This window comes from Mustela putorius, unplaced genomic scaffold (assembly GCF_011764305.1).
Source record: "Mustela putorius furo isolate JIRA1106 unplaced genomic scaffold, ASM1176430v1.1 tig00000743_pilon_pilon_pilon, whole genome shotgun sequence".
In the NCBI taxonomy this organism is placed as follows: Eukaryota; Metazoa; Chordata; class Mammalia; order Carnivora; family Mustelidae; genus Mustela; species Mustela putorius.
This window is the reverse complement of record NW_025421464.1, coordinates 562221-578141: the sequence shown is the minus strand read 5'-3', so window position 1 is coordinate 578141 and position 15921 is coordinate 562221. Positions and strand designations below refer to the sequence as shown.

The 15921-nt window shown below is 56.2% G+C and overlaps 1 protein-coding gene across 2 annotated transcripts in view; it reads right to left on the bottom strand.

The window, feature by feature from the left end:
• The window catches only part of ANGPT4 (angiopoietin 4), a 41313-nt gene extending 25784 nt beyond the window's left edge, over window positions 1-15529 (bottom strand). Inside the window, exon 1 of one of the 2 annotated variants that reach the window (XM_004746736.3) lies at window positions 14860-15529. In XM_004746736.3, coding sequence (XP_004746793.1) covers window positions 14860-15168 — 309 coding nt within the window. In that variant the 5' untranslated portion in view covers window positions 15169-15529. The remainder of the gene's footprint in view (window positions 1-14859) is intronic. The other variant, XM_004746735.3, reaches the window with a different exon arrangement.
• Between the last annotated feature and the right edge of the window lie 392 nt (window positions 15530-15921).

Below are 15921 nucleotides of genomic sequence, written 5' to 3'. Positions count from 1 at the left end.
TCTCAGTTTCCCCAGCTGTAAAATGGACACAGTAGTGGGGTCTATCACATGAGACTTGGGGGTGAGGGGAAGGTTCAGCGAACCCGTACCTGGCGCGTGCCAGGTGCACAGTGACTTTAGCTGTTACTGTTGTTGTCATCGTGGGGGCTGGGCACCCCTCCACCTGCAGCACCCCAGGAAGGCTGGAGCTTCTGTCCTTATGGAGAACATATGTCTCAGCCTCTGGTCCTTCTGTCCTTTGCTGGTGGGACTTTGCCAGGAGTGAGAGTGGGGACAGGAGTTGGGGGCCCTTGGGGGATAGTTGTCCCAGTAACTCATTATGGCACCCCATGATTGCTGGTTGTGCTTGGGCACCTTAGAAATCGCCTCTCCTCCCCCTGCGTGGGGCCTCTGCTATTGACCCCATTTTATGGATGAGCAAATGAAGTCTCACTATCCTGAGGTCATCTGTCAAGCTAGCAGATCCTGGAATCATCCCCAGATCTGCTGATTCTGGAAGCCAGGAGGTCAGGTCCGGCGGGCACAGGAGGTTTGGGGCAGGAGCTAAGCAAGTGGAAGCCGTGTCCCCCTCACCTGGTGCAGGAGTCGGGTGTAGTGCTCCTGCCAGGGAGCACCAAGGACAAGTGAGCCAAGCATCAGGACAACATCTCCCTGATGTTGGCTTCTGCCTGTCGCCCGAGTTTCTGGGTCCCCTGCTCAGGCTTATGCCTGAATCAGATCAAAAGAGAATCAGGGGCTTCCAAGAGCTGAGATGTCTGTTAAGGTACAGAAAGGCCAGGGATTCGCCCCAAAACAACCCCCATGAAACTTCAGGGAGGCAGTGGGGAGCACGGTTTCTCATCTCAGCTCCCCAGCTCTGAGCTACGTGACTTTGGTGAAATGACTTCATCTCTGAGCAAATGCCATCCTTCCCATGGCTCAGGCCCAAACTCTTTGAGCCCTTCTTCACTCCTCCTCCCCCAAGCCCACATCTGATCTGTGGTCCCTACTCTGCAATCATGTGCAGAAACTGACCACTTTCCCCAGCCCCACCACCTCTACCTGCACCCAGCCTCCATCATCTCCTGTGCGGCTTCCCAGCCTCGCCACCCCAAACTGCTGTTCGTGTCCCCCAGCCCCCAGTCTGTGCCCCACCCAGCAGCCAGAGAGAGCGCAGCACGCCTAAGCCGGGTCATAGCACCTTCTGCTCAAAAGCCTGCTGGGGGAGTCCCACGTTAATAGAGGAAACCATGCTTCTTTGCAAATTCCTTTCCAGGAGGAAAAAAAAAAAAAAAAAAAGTCTGTGCTTTGGAAACAGGCAAAACTACCCCAAAGAGCAGGATCTGAACTGGGCTGCATTGGAGGTGAGGGAGGGGGGAATTAGGGTCAAGCCAGCCAGGCTGAACCCAGGCCCAAGGTACAGGGTAGCGGGAGATGAGAGGATGGCCTGGTGATAAAGAGGAAAGCAGCACCACCCCCACTCCCACCCCCACCAACCAGAGATCCGAGCCCAGGCAGGAGGAATATGGGAATCTGAAAGACCTGCAGGGACCACACAGCCAGCTCTATTTCCCATGTGGGGAAACCGAAGCCCTGATCAGGAAAGTACTTTATAGGAGGCTGCACACAGGAGCTAATGGCCCAAGGTAGCCAGACCATGAAAATCTGGAAGAACAGAACTTTGATATCTGTGTGTGTGTGTGTGTGTGTGTGTGTGTGTGTTTCAATTTAAATGTGTATTTTTATAATTTTAATTTTTTTTCTTTTTGGGTGGGGAATGGGTGATATGAGCACATTGTCAGAAGTCCAAGGACTCAAAGGACGAGGAAGGCTAACGCCTCTCGCAGCCCTGCCCTGGTTCCCCTCCCACAGGCCACTGAAGGACATGCGGGGCTCACTTCCAGGGAGACTCCATGTCCATGCTGGTGCCCCCAGCGAGCACGCTCACATCTCCCGCACTTTGGGCTCGTAAAGGTTCTGCACCCCCTTCTGCACCTGCCACTTCTCTGTGAGAACACGGTGTGGAGCCTGCATCCAGAGCCATCCAGACAGCCCTGCCTCACGGCTTTAACAGCTCACGGCCCTCTGTCCGCTGTCACCGCTATTTGTGCAACCGGTCCCCGACAGCTGCGGTCATCTCCAGGCTTTTGCCATCACGCCGGGGCTGCTAGGAGCATCCTTACCCACAGGTCACCTAGCTCTCCTGCACCGCTGTGTCAGGCATGAGGTCTTTGATGCAGAACTGCCAAGTCCAAGGGCATGGACACTTGTGATGTGAACAAACGACCCTTGGCAGAGGTCCTGTCTGCGGTTTCCACACTCATATCGGAGGAGGAGGGCCCTGGGGCTGCGGCAGGTGCCACAGGAGCTAGAGTGTTGCCCGACCGAGTCCTCTGGACACCAATCCACAGCCCCGAGCTCAGGAGCACCCTGTCAGCCTCCTTCTGACTCTCGGGTCTCCCCACAAATGTCACCACTCCAGAGACAGGTTCCCTGGCTACCCCATCAAAGGTGAACACGGAGCCCCTCTCCCTCCTCCTCCCACTGCAGCCACCTGGTTTCTTCAGGGCACTCCACACATCTGAGATCACGGCCGGGATCTCCTAGCTGTCTGTTTTCTCCCCAGGAATACCAGCCCCAGGCACGCAGGACTGCCATGGTCACGGCCACATCCTCTAAGCTCAACACGTCCCAGGCCCCCGAGAGGTACTTAGTAAATATTTGTTGAAAGGACGAATAGTCGGTGTTATGTCAGGAGTGGCAGATTTCCACGGAATAATTGGCTGCTGGAAATCAGTTTGGAGACACCTGGAGAGAGGCGGACGGACAGGAGCAGAAACGCTGGCGAAGCTGCTGTGGCCTCCTCAACAGCTGGAGCTCGGGGAGGTCCCCAGCAAGGCAGGGAGCCAGCCGGGGTTGCCTTCAGGAGACACGTTCTAGAAATGACGTGACACTCATTCGTCGGTTCAACAGATTTGCTCAGATGTGGCGGGACCGGTGCATGGACCCTGGGGAGAGCGCAGAGACCAGAGCAGGCCTTTTTCCCGCTTGAAAGGTGGGCCGGGCTCTGCCCTGCAGCTAGGCACCTCGGAAGGCCATCAGGTCTCCAAAGCACTAGGTGTGTGTGGGCCTGGCCTGGCCTCGAGGGCCCGACACATAGAGCCTCTCTCGTCCTTGGCTCTCTCATCATCCCCATTTTATAGGTGAGGAAAAGAAGCACGAGAAGATGAGCCCATCGCCCGTGTCACACAGCCTCTGAGCGGCAGAGGTGACTCAGAACTCGGGCCTGCAGCTGTGGAGAGCACAACCTTCACTGCTCAGGGGGCACCTGGAGGCAGCCAGACTCCAAGACTCCAGGCTCCAAGGGTCCCACCTCCTGGTATGTGCTCCAGGCACGGTGTGTCCCTCACTGGGCCAGGACTGGCCACGATGACCATGGCACCTTGTAGAAATGTCTGAGTGAGGCTTTCTGCTTTGCACCCTTTTGGGCCTCTGGTTTGGGGGGGTGCTACTGGCCGCCTTGTCCTGAGGACCCGCCAGCAGCCCGACTACAGGAGTGGAGCCTCCCCACCCCCACCCCGCGGGCCGACACCCACCTACAAGCCCTGGGAGTGGGCCGCCCAGAGCCTGGTCCTCCATCTCCAGGGGTGCCTCCAGAGGACCCCAGCCCCAGCTGGCATGAGTACAGCACATGAAGAAAACCCGTGTCAGAGCTACCTTGTCAAGCTGCGCCTGAATTTCAGACTCTCAGAGACCGAGGGATGGTAACTGTGTTTGTTTCTTTTAAGCTGTGACATTTTGGAGGGGAATGTGTTGTGCCACAGTTGTGAAGGAACGCACTACTTTTGCTGTGGTTGCCAGAGTCAGACCCTCTTGTTCCCAGGTGCTCCCCCTACCAGGCTGAGTGCGTCACACCCCTGCCCCATTGTCTCATTGCCTCATGACTCAGTTTCCTCATTTTTGCAACAAGGCTGACTTTGTGGCTCTGAGCCTGATGGCCAAGGGTTGGCCCTTCCTCCTCTGCCTTGCTCCAGCCCCCTCCCTTTCCCCTGGGGGCCCACACAGACCCTGACCCTGCAGTTCTGAGCCGCCAGGACCGGCCCTCCTGGCTGCTTTCCCCTCCGTTGCTCTTCTTCTGGGCCAGGGCTCAGAGAGTGTAGAGCAAGTGGGCAGGGGGCCAGAGGTGGAGTATGTCAGGGACCAGTGGGCTGTTGTGGAGGGAGGCGCTGTTCCGCCCAGCCCACGATTCCCGGCACAGGCCGGCCTTCTCCAAACTTCGCGCTGCAGCCCTGAGTCTAGCAGGGACCCGGAGCACCGAGTCGGGCACTGGTCCAGTCACAGTTTTGCCATTTCGTTTCTGTGCCAGTGATGGAGCTTCTCTGGGCCTCAGTGGCCTTGTCAGAAAATGAGGCTCATTGTTTCCATTTGGCAGACGGGCCAGTGGAATAAAGGCGGCTAGTGCTGGATTCTGTGCCCAACAGGGGCTGGGTTTCTTTCATCTTGTTCACTGGTATAGCCCGGGACCTAGTGCGGAGCCTGGCATGTGGAGGGGTTTATCAATATCTGTTGAATATTCGTGGCTGTCCCACTCTTGGAGCCTTAAGTCGAATGAGGTGCGTGTCTGTGTGTCTGTGTGTGTGTGTGTCTTTGGGCTGCCCAGTGTCTGTTCAAGCAAAGGCAGCTACAGGGAGAAGAGAAGGGGAGTGGGGAAGGGAGAGCAGGGGGAGGGGAGGCTAGGCCTACATTTGCTGTCTGAAGTTGGGGTGCTTCTCAGAAGATGGAAACAGGCTGCCGGGGCCATTGGCCTTCCAAGGCTCCACTCTCCTTTTGTAGCTGTCTGAGTCTCAACCTTGATCTTGGAAGGTTTGTCTAAAAGGGGGCCCATTAGATGAGTCCTCCTTATTCTCCCTTGTGCAGAGATTGAGAATTTAATGGGGAGAAAGTGAAGAAGCATGTTTCTCCTAATTGCTCACCTTGCTGCCACCTGGGGACCAGCTTCTACATAGGACGGGGTAGTGTGTCCATTTTGCTTCGCATACATAGTATGTGCTGGGCACTGTTCTAGCCACTGTGCTTATTAGATCTTTGTCCCCACTCTCTGTGCTATCATCCCATTTTACGGATGAGCCCCAGCGTGGTTAAGCAACGTATCCAAGGTCAGGCAGCTTGTCATGGGCAAACCCAGGCTGTCTGGGAGCAGATCGACCAGGTCACACTTCTGCAAAGTCTCCTTGACTGAAGTGATCATTTGGCAGCACCCCCCACCCCGCCTCCCAACCCAGCTCTACCTTGGGAAATCGAGCCAAGCAGGTTCTAGAAAGAGGGAGGCCTTGCTGGGGTATCTCACCATGTGGCCCCAGGCTTTCCTGCAGCAAAACTCTGGTGTGTGACTGTTCTTGTCTGATTCCCAGCAGCCTGGAGGAAAAGAGGGATTGCTCCCCCACTCGACAAAGGAATAAGCAGAGGCCTGGAGAGGCCGAGCAGTACCCACAGCTTGTACATTCAGATCTGAATCCAGTGGCTGAGCTCTTGCCACTCACCCATCTTGCATCTTTGGTTTCTGAGGCTGACCCTGAAAACAGGGTGATGGAGGAGGGATCAGGGAGGAGCAGGTCCAGAAGTCCGTAGCTCATTACAAAGCAAATTTGCAGAGCAACCCTCACTAGGCACAGGGCAGAAAAGTGCCCAGCACCCAAGATCCCTGACAGCAGGATCGGGACCAGGGGGGTGTGGTCTGGCCCCTGATGAGCACTCCAGTCTCAGCTTGACCACACGTCTCCTGGCTCTCTATGCTTTAGCCACAAGGAATTCTTTCCCCTTCCTCTAAATCACTTGTTCATTCCACCCCAGGGCCTTTGCACTGGCTATTCCCTGTGCCTGGAATGCTTTTCCTTTCTCTTCCTCTTTCCTTTCCTTTCCTTTCTCCAGGTCTGTCCTTCCTCCTAGAGCCCTTCCTCCATCAAGGTCGGGTCCCACGTTATCTACTCCTAGAACAGGTGAGGTCTTCCTCACAGCGTGTATCATGGTTGATCATTACACATGAGAAATTACTAGGTTGGTGTCTCTCCTGCTGCTGCAGAGGGGAGGGATTGAGTTTCCCTTGCTTACTGCGGGATCTGCATCCCCGGCACAGTGCCTAACAATGCAAGCTCTTAATAAACCTCTGTGGAAAGAGTTTCTATCTGTGGATTGAGTGGATGGAGAAGAACATTTTCGCCTGTGTGAAAGCGTGCCTGCACATGAGCCCAGAACTTAGTAACTGTAAGGACGCATTAATTTTTCATGAGGTTTGTGACATGCAGTGTGTCATGTTGCTATAGGGAAGGAGGGACAAGATGCCCTCAGCTAGGTGTCAGGAGCCCTGAGTTCTGATCTAACCCCTGTCACTGTCAGAGTGAGGATAGTTGAGTCACTCCCCATGCCCAGGGGCAGTGTCCCCATCTGTAAGATGCGGGGGGGGGCCTAGAGAGGCCATCCATGGTGTTTGCGTGTGAGGTCTGGACCCCACTTGGGTTCAAATCCACCTCTTTCCCTTCCTAGCTATGTGAACTCCCTGGGCCTCAGTGTCCCCTTAATTAAAGTAGATCGTGGGCGCCTGGGTGGTTCAGTCGTTAAGCGTCTGCCTTCAGCTCAGGTCATGATCCCAGGGTCCCAAGATCAAGCCCCAAGTCGGGCTCCCTGCTCAGCAGGAAGCCTGCTCTCCCTTTCCCAATCCCCCTGCTTGTGTTCTCTCTTTCGCTGTGTCTCTCCCTGTCAAATAAATAAAATATTAAAAAAATATATATATATGTAAAAAAAAAAATCAAAGGGGATTGTAACCATCCTCAGCATTGAGGATGTTGTGATGTTTAATGGATTGATCTTTGTGTCACACGATAGGCAGCCAGTGCCTGGCACAGAGGAAGTCTGTGGCCATCACACACCCCAGAAAGGAGGAGAAACTTCCCTGACAGCTGAAGCTGCATCAGGTTCGTGCCCGGACCTTGGCATGCGCTGGGCATCTGGGCCTCATGGTAAACCCAGACAGAAGCGTACCACTGCTCCCAGTTTACAGCTGGAAAGACTGAAGCTCAGGCCTTTCCCACATTTGCAGAGTTACACATCTCACAGCTGTGAGGTTGAGTGGACAAAAGTGAGTTGTAGAAAGATCTAGATCGTGCAACACTGTTTATAGAGGAAACAAATACTATACATTGGTTAGGGAGGGTGAGCCATGGGGTAAGAGATGACTGACACCGAATTCACAGTGACTCTCTCTGATTGGAAGGAAGAGGGAGGGGCAGGAGCTGAGACGCATCGGGAAGCTTTTGCTTCTTAAGCTGGGTTGTGGGAACGAGAGCTTTATCTGATTTTTCTATCTTTTTGTACTTCTGAAACATTTCTGTGGATATTTAACAAGTAGAGAATACACCGAAAGGGAATTAACTGGGAGGTGACCAGGGAATTGGGATGACAGGTGATTATTTTTCCCTCTGTGTCCTACCCGGCCCTGCACATGTGTTAACTCATGCTCCCCCAATTCACAGATCAGGAAACTGAGGCACAGAAGGGGCAAAGTAATTGAGAACACGCAGCCAACAAGCAGTGGAGCAGCTGGGGTTCAAACTGCGTGCGTGGGAGGCTCGGAGGAGGCTCCAAGGTCCACACTCTGTCTGCCTCTGTGGGATTTAGTGTAGGCTCTGGCCAAGGATGGGGATACCATGGTGTTCTGGGTCCCCTTGGCTTTCAAGAGCTGCTGAGGCTTGCTGAGATGCTTATCAAATCTTCTCTGGCACAGAGTCTTCCAGAAGCCCTCGGTGGTTGAGGGGCTCGTGAGGAAGGGAAAAATCTAGCAGCAGTGAGTTTCTCTCGGGTGACCAGGGTTCTCTCCGTTCTGCAGACCCCAGCTGGGTATCCAGGGACCAGGCCACAATGGACACGTCTGATTTATTAGCCAGGAAACTGGTCTTAGTGCCCAGAGTGTGGGTTCAGGCAGCAGACAGCTCGAGGGTTAGATCTGATCTCCTCCTTTCTGGCCATGTGACCTGGGGCAAGCCCCCGAACCTCTGGGTGCCTCATTTTCCTCATCTGTGAAGGGGCAAACAGTCTGGTTTCAGAGGCTCGCTGTGAGACTCCAACACAGGAACTCTCACGAGGCATGTAGGACGGTGTGTGGCACATGGTAAATGCTCCGTGAACCCTGCGCTTGAATTCTGTTCTCTTTCCTTTGTCTTGTGTGCTCTCCAGGAGGCAGTGAGTGTTTTGATTTCCACTTTACAGGGACCAAGTGATGCTGGTGGCTTCCCCAGGGTCCCACAGCTGGTCAGTAGCCCCACTGGGACATGACCACCCCCACCCTCACCCCCCTGCATCTGGGTCCATTCCAGACATTTCAGAGCTGACTCTGAGGTTAAGCAAATGCTCCAAGGCCAGAGGTGCAGACGTAGGGGCTGACCTGGGGCCTGTCTTCTCACATTTCCTGCCCTAGTTGACGATGGGGGGAGAGGGTCTGTGTGCGTCCCAGCCCAGCTTAGCTGTTGAGCCCCAGAGGAGAGAGCCAGAAAAGCAAGGCCCTGCCCCCATGGGATGGCCTGGCCCAGGAGCTTGAACAAATAAACCTGTCCTTCGCTAGGGGGAAGCTGCTTGGGGGGCCACTGCCCCTGTGGCGCCCTCGGTCATCCCTAGGCCAAGGGCATCTGTGCCAGCCATTTCTAGTTTCCCTTCTTGGGAAAATAGCCCCATTTCTCCAAGAAGCAGATGCTATTCTCTCTCCCCGCCCCCCAGCCCCAAACTGCTTAGAAAGCAGCCAGCGGTGAGGTTAGGAAACCAAACCCCAAGACATTCTGTTCGGCAACTGAGACTCATTTCTTGTTTGGATAACCGAAGGCCGAAAATGCCAAGAATTTACGGGCAGCCTGGGGAGGCTGGGGCAGCTGGGAGTCCTGGGCCAGTTTGGGAGGGTCTTGGGCTGGGCCAGGAACCCACGCTGCGCTCTGCTGGATGTGCTTTTGACCCACATCCAGCCGGGCAGGGCTTTGCAAGCGCTGAGCTGAGGTCTGGAGCTCTTCTGAGGTTTGGCGTCAGGGATCTGGAGTGAGTAGCAGAAGCTGGGGCAGTGCCAGGTTGGGAGGCTGCTGTCCAGCCCCTCTTCCCTCCCCATTTGGCTTTGGGGTGCAGAGAGGGAAGAGAAAGAGGCCCCAGATGAGCGCCCTGGCTGAAGGGTGGACACTGGGCCATTGGCTTGTGGGTCCTGTGTGTTCTGGGGTGGACAGAGCCTGTGGACACCCAGGAAGGTAGAGATGGGAGGGCTGGCCCATCTAGGGGGGGAGGGAAGGAGGGTCTGAGAGAGAGGCAGGGAGAGACCAGTGGCAGAGACACACACAGAAATAGAGGCAATGTCAGGGCCAAGGTGAAGGTCTCAGGAGAGAGACCCCACGAGAGGCAAAGAGACACAGAGATAAAAAGGGAGAGGCAGAGATACATGAAGAGGTGAGCAGAGAGGGCCCACTGTCACTGGGACCAGGGTTTTGGGGTCTGACATCTGCCCTGCCCCTGGAACTCCAGCAGCTCAGAGGAAGTTGGGCTGCCCTTGTGTCTGGCCTGGGTTTCCCTGCTCTCCTCATCTGTAGAATGGATCCTGCAACGGGAGAAGACAGAGTGGGGCACTTTCTGGCAGAGACTCGGGTCAGCTCAGGGAATGACAATAACAAGAGGGACCCTTCCCTGAGCACCTGTTGCAGGCAGATGCTTTCCCAGTTCTGCTTCTCTTTGGCTCACATCAAACTCTCTTATCACACGGACGAGGCATGGAACGCAGGGCCAGCGCGAGGTTGCCCAGGCAGTGGACCCAGGAGGCCCCACCATGCTGCACAGCCTGCTGGGGAAGCCTGCCCACCCCCGCCCCCTCTGGCTCTGTCCACTCACCCCCTCAACATTCCTGGCTGCAGCTTTCCACCCACATGAGAGGGTGGAGCAGAGCCAGGAGCTGATGCGCAACCGACCCAGACCACCGAGAGAAGACTCCAGACGTGAGTCATTAGGGCAGAGGCGGTCTAGGGGGAGGGGGGAGGAGGAGGAGAAGAATAGAGGTGGAGAAAGGGGAGAAGAGTAGAAGGAAGAAGCGGAGGGGAGTGAGGAAAGGGGAGAGGGAGTAGCCCCCCACCCCATGCACCCCAGCACAGGCAGGAGGACACCAGCCAGCTGGCGGGTGTGCTGGGAGAAGGGAGTGAGTGTCAGGGATTCGGGAATTCTGAGGCACTATGGAACACCCCCGCCCCCCCATACCATCTTTCGGATCTTGCCTCACCCACCTCCCTGGCACCCTCCAGAGTCAGGAGAAAGGACCTGGAGTTTGGAGTGAGACTGCAGGCTTGCTGTCACTGCAGGTGCCTCCCGGAAGTCCCCTTTCCCTGTTTCCTCACCTGTGTACTGGGCGGGTGGGGGGGGTGGGCAGGGGACAGGGGCTGGAGTCCTCAGAGTCCTGAGATCATGACCTGAGCTGAAGACAGAGCCTTAACCCACTGAGCCACCCAAGCGCCCTGATGATTGGAATCTTGCCAAGAGCTTGATCTGGGGAGGCCAGACCTCTCTGCTCATCCCCAGGAATCCCTAATGGCGATGGTGGTGATGATGATGCTTCTACAACAGCATATTGTGAATCTCATTTTTTTTTTTTTTTCTTCTCTGGGATGTTACCACAGAAACCAAGAAGAGGTCTTTGGGTTTCAAAGACTCTGAGATAGGCCCAGCCCAAAGGGCACGAAGGGGGCATTCAACCAAGAGCAAACACCTACTTGGACCCCAGCAGAGATCAGGCAGGACTGGGAAGCCCTAGAGGACACCAGCAGGGACGAGCGACATTGCCAGCCCCCAGGTGATTGGGCTCGGGCCCTTGGACTGACTTGTCCAAGGGCTGAGCCGCCCTCACCCAGCAGTGCCGGGCTCGAACTAGTGATGCGGCTGAATGAAGTAAGAGCCCATTGATCCTTCCCATCTGGCTGGGTCTTACGGAGCACACGCTCTGCCCGGAGGGCAGCGGGCTGAGAGCAGCGTGGGAGCCATCTCAGTGGTCCTCCCGCCATCCCCCAGCATGTTGCCATTTGCTCCATTTTGCAGATGGGGAAACTGAGACTTGCTCATCCACAACCACGTGGCAAGTGTCAGACCAGGATGTGAACTCAGGTTGGCCTGACTCCAACACTGGCATTCTCTGCTCCGTGGACATCTAGAGAAGACATTGCACTTCAGGCTGAAGAGGTGGCCCGGGGGGACCTCACCTGAGAACCTCTGGTCTAAATTCATCCTTCGGCTCAGTCCATGTTGCCCGAGCACCAGGTGCCCAGGGGAATCAAAGAGGGATGAGTGGGTGATGCTCGGAGTAGAGAAGCCAGTGGGGAGGTGACAAGGCCTGCGTGGGGTGGCAGCTGGGGAGATAGGACAATGAACCACAAGGAGAGAGGCCAAGGCCACAAGGCGGGTGGGACCTGCTGCCTGGGGACAGGTGGGCGTGAAGGACAGCCCAGAGCTGCAGAAGGCCTTAACAGAGACAGGTAGGCAGGAAGGGAAGAGCTGAGAGTCAGGCAGCTTCGGGGTTGAGGCACCATGACCTCTCAGAGGAGAGACACCTGCGGGGTCACGGTCATGGATTTGGGGCTCAGGAGACTGTCAGATGCCGATTCTGTGTCATCAGGGGGAAGGTGGGAGACAGTGCCACAGGAGTGCTGGGGGCAGCCTTGGGGACGGTGTCATGAAGTGTGAGAGGAAAGGAAGAGCGGGGACAGAGTCCTGGGCAACACTAGCATTTCGGGGGGTGGGGGAGGGGGCCCGGAGCGACTGGAGGGACTCAGGGATGTTCATGCATCCGTGCGTTCGTTCACTCCGCAGACATGTAAGGAGCACCTGCTCTGCCAGGCGCTGTGCCAGGCTCTGGGCACTCAGTCATGAACAAAGCAGCTATGATCCTTGCTCTTCTGGAGCACAAAGACCCACAGAAGTGCTTTAAGAATGGGTAGTGGGACGTGCAAAGACAGAAAACCAAAGTAAGGTTGAGAGGATGCAGAAACGGAGGCAGGGCGGCTGTTTTAAATGGAGCAGACAGGGAGAGCCTCCCTATGGAGGTGACATTTAAGCAGAGACCCGAGGGGGGCTGGGTGAGCCATGTGGGCATCTGGGAGAAGGGGTGTCCTAGGAACTAAGGATTTTTGCTTTCATTCCAAAGAGATGGGAGCCCCTAAGAGGGTTTTATGCAGAGGATGGACAGGATCTAACTTAGGATCCCTCTGTCTGCTAAGAGAATGGACTGTGGGGGCCAGGGTGGAAATAGGGAGCCCATGGTGGCTGCAGAGGGAGGGAAAGCGGTTGGGAGGTAGGTCAGGGGAGGCATGTTTTGTGGCTGAGGACTTGCTGATGGAGACCGTTTCTGGAAGGATAGTCCTGGCCAGCAACATTATATTTGTCATGAGATCAAGTATGATGAAGACCGAGTCGTGGCCTTGGGATGTGGGAGGTGGCATGTGGGAGGTGACTTTTGGGGGAAGGAGTACATGGGAGGTGAGGAAATGGAGGCAGGTTGTGCGGACTTCTGAGAGCCAGGCCAGAAGTCCGAGAGGGTGGGGCCTGGGGAGGAGGCTTGTTTCTACTCCTCCTCTGTCTTCTACTTCTACTTCTTTTTTTTTTCCTTCCCTTTTTTTTTTTTTTTTTTTTAAATGGATGATACTTAGATGGGATCAAACCCTGAGGGGAAGAATCAGCAGAGAGGGAGCACAGGAGGGGATAGTCGGCCTGGGGAAGTTCAGGGGCTGTAGGGGTTGGGGATGGGATCTGTATCCTAGGAGGGAACAGTGGCCTTGGCCCCTGAAGGAACCTCTTCCTTCTGAGCTGAAGAAAACTCCTGGGGACTAATGGATGCGTGGGTGAACGTGCAGGTGTGGGAGAGGCAGCTGACGGGGAGCTGTCCCTTTGTCCCCATCTTTCACTGAAGCAGGGCATCGTTGTTCTGGTGAGAGGAGGGGCGACAGTAAAGATGGAGGCTTGAGGAGGAGGTGAGGTTTGGAATGACCCTCATGGAACAGGAAACACACAGACTTCAAGGCTGCATGGAGCTCCCACTCCAGCAGGGGAGGGCAAGAACCTTCTCGAGGGGACTTTGGGGTAGGATTATGGCAGGCTGGCAATGTGGCAGAGTGGGGGGGGTGGTGAGAGGGCAGGTAGGCAAGGGCCTATGGGGAGATGGTGAATGAGGGGACTGAGATCAGGGCAGGAGCAAGACAGGCGGTTAAGTGTGCGTGCCCGTAAGTGAGATGCGAGTGTGTGCAAAGCGGGTTGGTTAGTCTCACGTAGGGCAGTCTCCCCACCTTGGGGACAGATAAACCCAGGTGTGCTCAAGGCAATTCTTTGGAAAACAGAGGAAACCATCAGAACTTCAATTGAAATGATGATTTCATAGGTCATCTTTTTGAAAATGGAGGGTTCCTTTTCATTTTATTCCCTGTACTTGCATTAATATGGGTACATGTGCAAAAATTATTAACTAAATGTGCATGGACACTCTTTGGTGATTGGGTGCACGATCTGAACAGTTTGGAAAGCAAGGAGTGAGAAGGCACTGCTCCTTGGAGAAGTTCCCTGTCGGTTGCTGTGTGCTGTTTAATACACCCGAAGGCTCTAGAAGTCGGGCCACTTCCCTCCATCATATGTCGCTGCTCAGGCCATCCTCTGCACCTGCGGCCTGGGTCTCACTCTCTCCTTCCATTGCTCCTACTTAGGGCCTCCTGCAACCCGGCTTTGTTCATCTCTGTGCTCAGTGCCTTGTCGCAGGCCGCAGGCCGACACACAATGGGAGCTCACTGTTTGCTGGAAGAATGAGAACAGAGGACTCTGGAGCGGTTCTGGCCTTGGGCCAGAGCAGCCAGGGGTGTCCTCAGCTCCTCATCAACAGGGCTGAGTGGCCCCCTGCAGAATAAAGCAGGATCTGCCCAGCCCCGTCCTGCTCCATCCAGGCCTCCATCTCTGCTTGCCTGGCAGCTGAGCAGCCCCCTCCTTGGGCTCCCAGAATGCACCCTGCTCCCTGCAGCGTATTTTGTTCAGAACAAATCAGCTGTGTCTCCCCTGTTCCAAGGTCTGCACTGGTTCCTGCAAAGTTCAAGCAAGAGCCAAAGTCCTCCCAGTGCCCCCCGCCCCACCCCAAGGCACGACATGGCCTGCCTCCCCTCACCTCTCTGATCAGCTCCAGCTCGAGTAGCCGTCTCTTTCCTCCTTTGCTCCACCGAGGTCCCCACGGTTCCCCAGGCACCCTGACTGCATTCCCTTTGCACTCACAGCCTTTGCACCTGCTGGCCCCTTTGTAGCGAACGCCTTCCCAGCAGGTATCCGCATGTATCCGCATGGGCTGCTACATTACCTTACTTGTTCTCTGGGTTTAAACATCACCTCCTCTGAGAAGTCCTCTCAGATTATCTGACCTCAAATAGCCGCCCCCCCCCCCCCGTCACTGCTCTCCCTCTTTCCGCCTTCATCTTGCTTCACCATCTGTCACCATCTGACATAGCTCTTTATGGCCCCCACCAGGCCAGCAGGGGTCATATTGTTCTGTGTACAGTTATATCCCTGGTACTTAGGATGGGCCAGGCCCCGGATCAGAGCTCAGTGGATTTTCCTCAGATAAGGGAATGAATGAGGGAGCCAGGTTTCCAGCTCTGAGCCTGCCTCGTTTTGCTGTGTGGCATCAGGGCCATCGCTGTCCCTCTCTGTTCCCCATTAGCCCAGTCTGTACAAATCAGAGACACGGGTCCGATCAGCCTGGCCTTTGCACTGGGGAAGGCTTCTGGGGAGGACCCCCCACCTATCCACCGGACAGGCCCCTGTGCCTCCCCACACCACGTCCCCTGCAGGCCCAGCCCTTACCTTCTGCAACCACTGAGTGTTGTTCTCCAGCACCTTCTCCAGCTGTCGCACTCGCTGGGCAGGCCAGTCCCCTAGGTTCAGGGTGGCAGCTGGCGAGTCCCTCTGGAGGCTGTTGGAGCCCCCGAAAGGCTCCGGCTCTGGCGGGCAGGGCTCCGGCTCGGGCAGCACGAAGGTGTAGCTACACTGGCCGTGCTGGACACGGTGTGCCCGGCGGCGCCCGCCTGCCTCCTGCCCCCTCCGCTGGGCCACGGTCACGGCGGCCACGACGAGGAGGAGGCCACCCAGCAGCATGGCCAGCCGGGAGAGCATCAGGAGAAGCGGCAAGGGCGAGGGCTGCGGGCTCAGAGCCCCCCCAGCGCTCCGCCTGCCCCCCGCCTTGCTCTGCACCCGGGATGTGCTGCCGTGGCCAGCCGCGGGCGGACAGGCCTGCCCCCGAGCCCTGCAGCGGCAAACCCCTGCTTGGCCGATCTCTGTCCAGGCGGCTATTTATACTTGCTCCAAATACCACAGCTGCTCGGCTTCCTCCCACCGCCCGTGCTCCCGCCCGCAGACACCCCCTCACCTCCAATCTTCCCCCTCTCCCTTCCTTCCTCCTCGCGCTCCTGCCCACGGCTGCCCTGTCCCCACACCGGCCCTGCTCCCCCGGCTTGGCCTGGACCCTGAGTTCTTTTATTATCCAGTGGAGGCTTGGCCTCCCTGTGAGAAAGAAAACAACACACACACACATACACACACACACACACACACACTCACATGCACCAAACCCCCAAAGCTGCCTGCTTCAGAAAACCAAGCCCAACTGAACCCTCTCTTCCTGTCTCTGTCTCTCTCTCTCTCTCTCTCTCTGTGTCTCTCCAAACTCCCCCCACCAAGGCTGGGATCTCAAGTTTCAGCTCCCCTTCCCCTTCCCGCTCCCCCCCACCTTCCCCCCTCTGATTCCATGTCAGCACTTGGAACATGAGTGAAGTGACCCCAGAGAGAGCAAGGGGGGGCAGAGGGGTGAGGCTGGGGAGGAGGTGGTGAGTCCAAACTGTTCCTAGAGAAGGAGAAGATCCTTTCGAG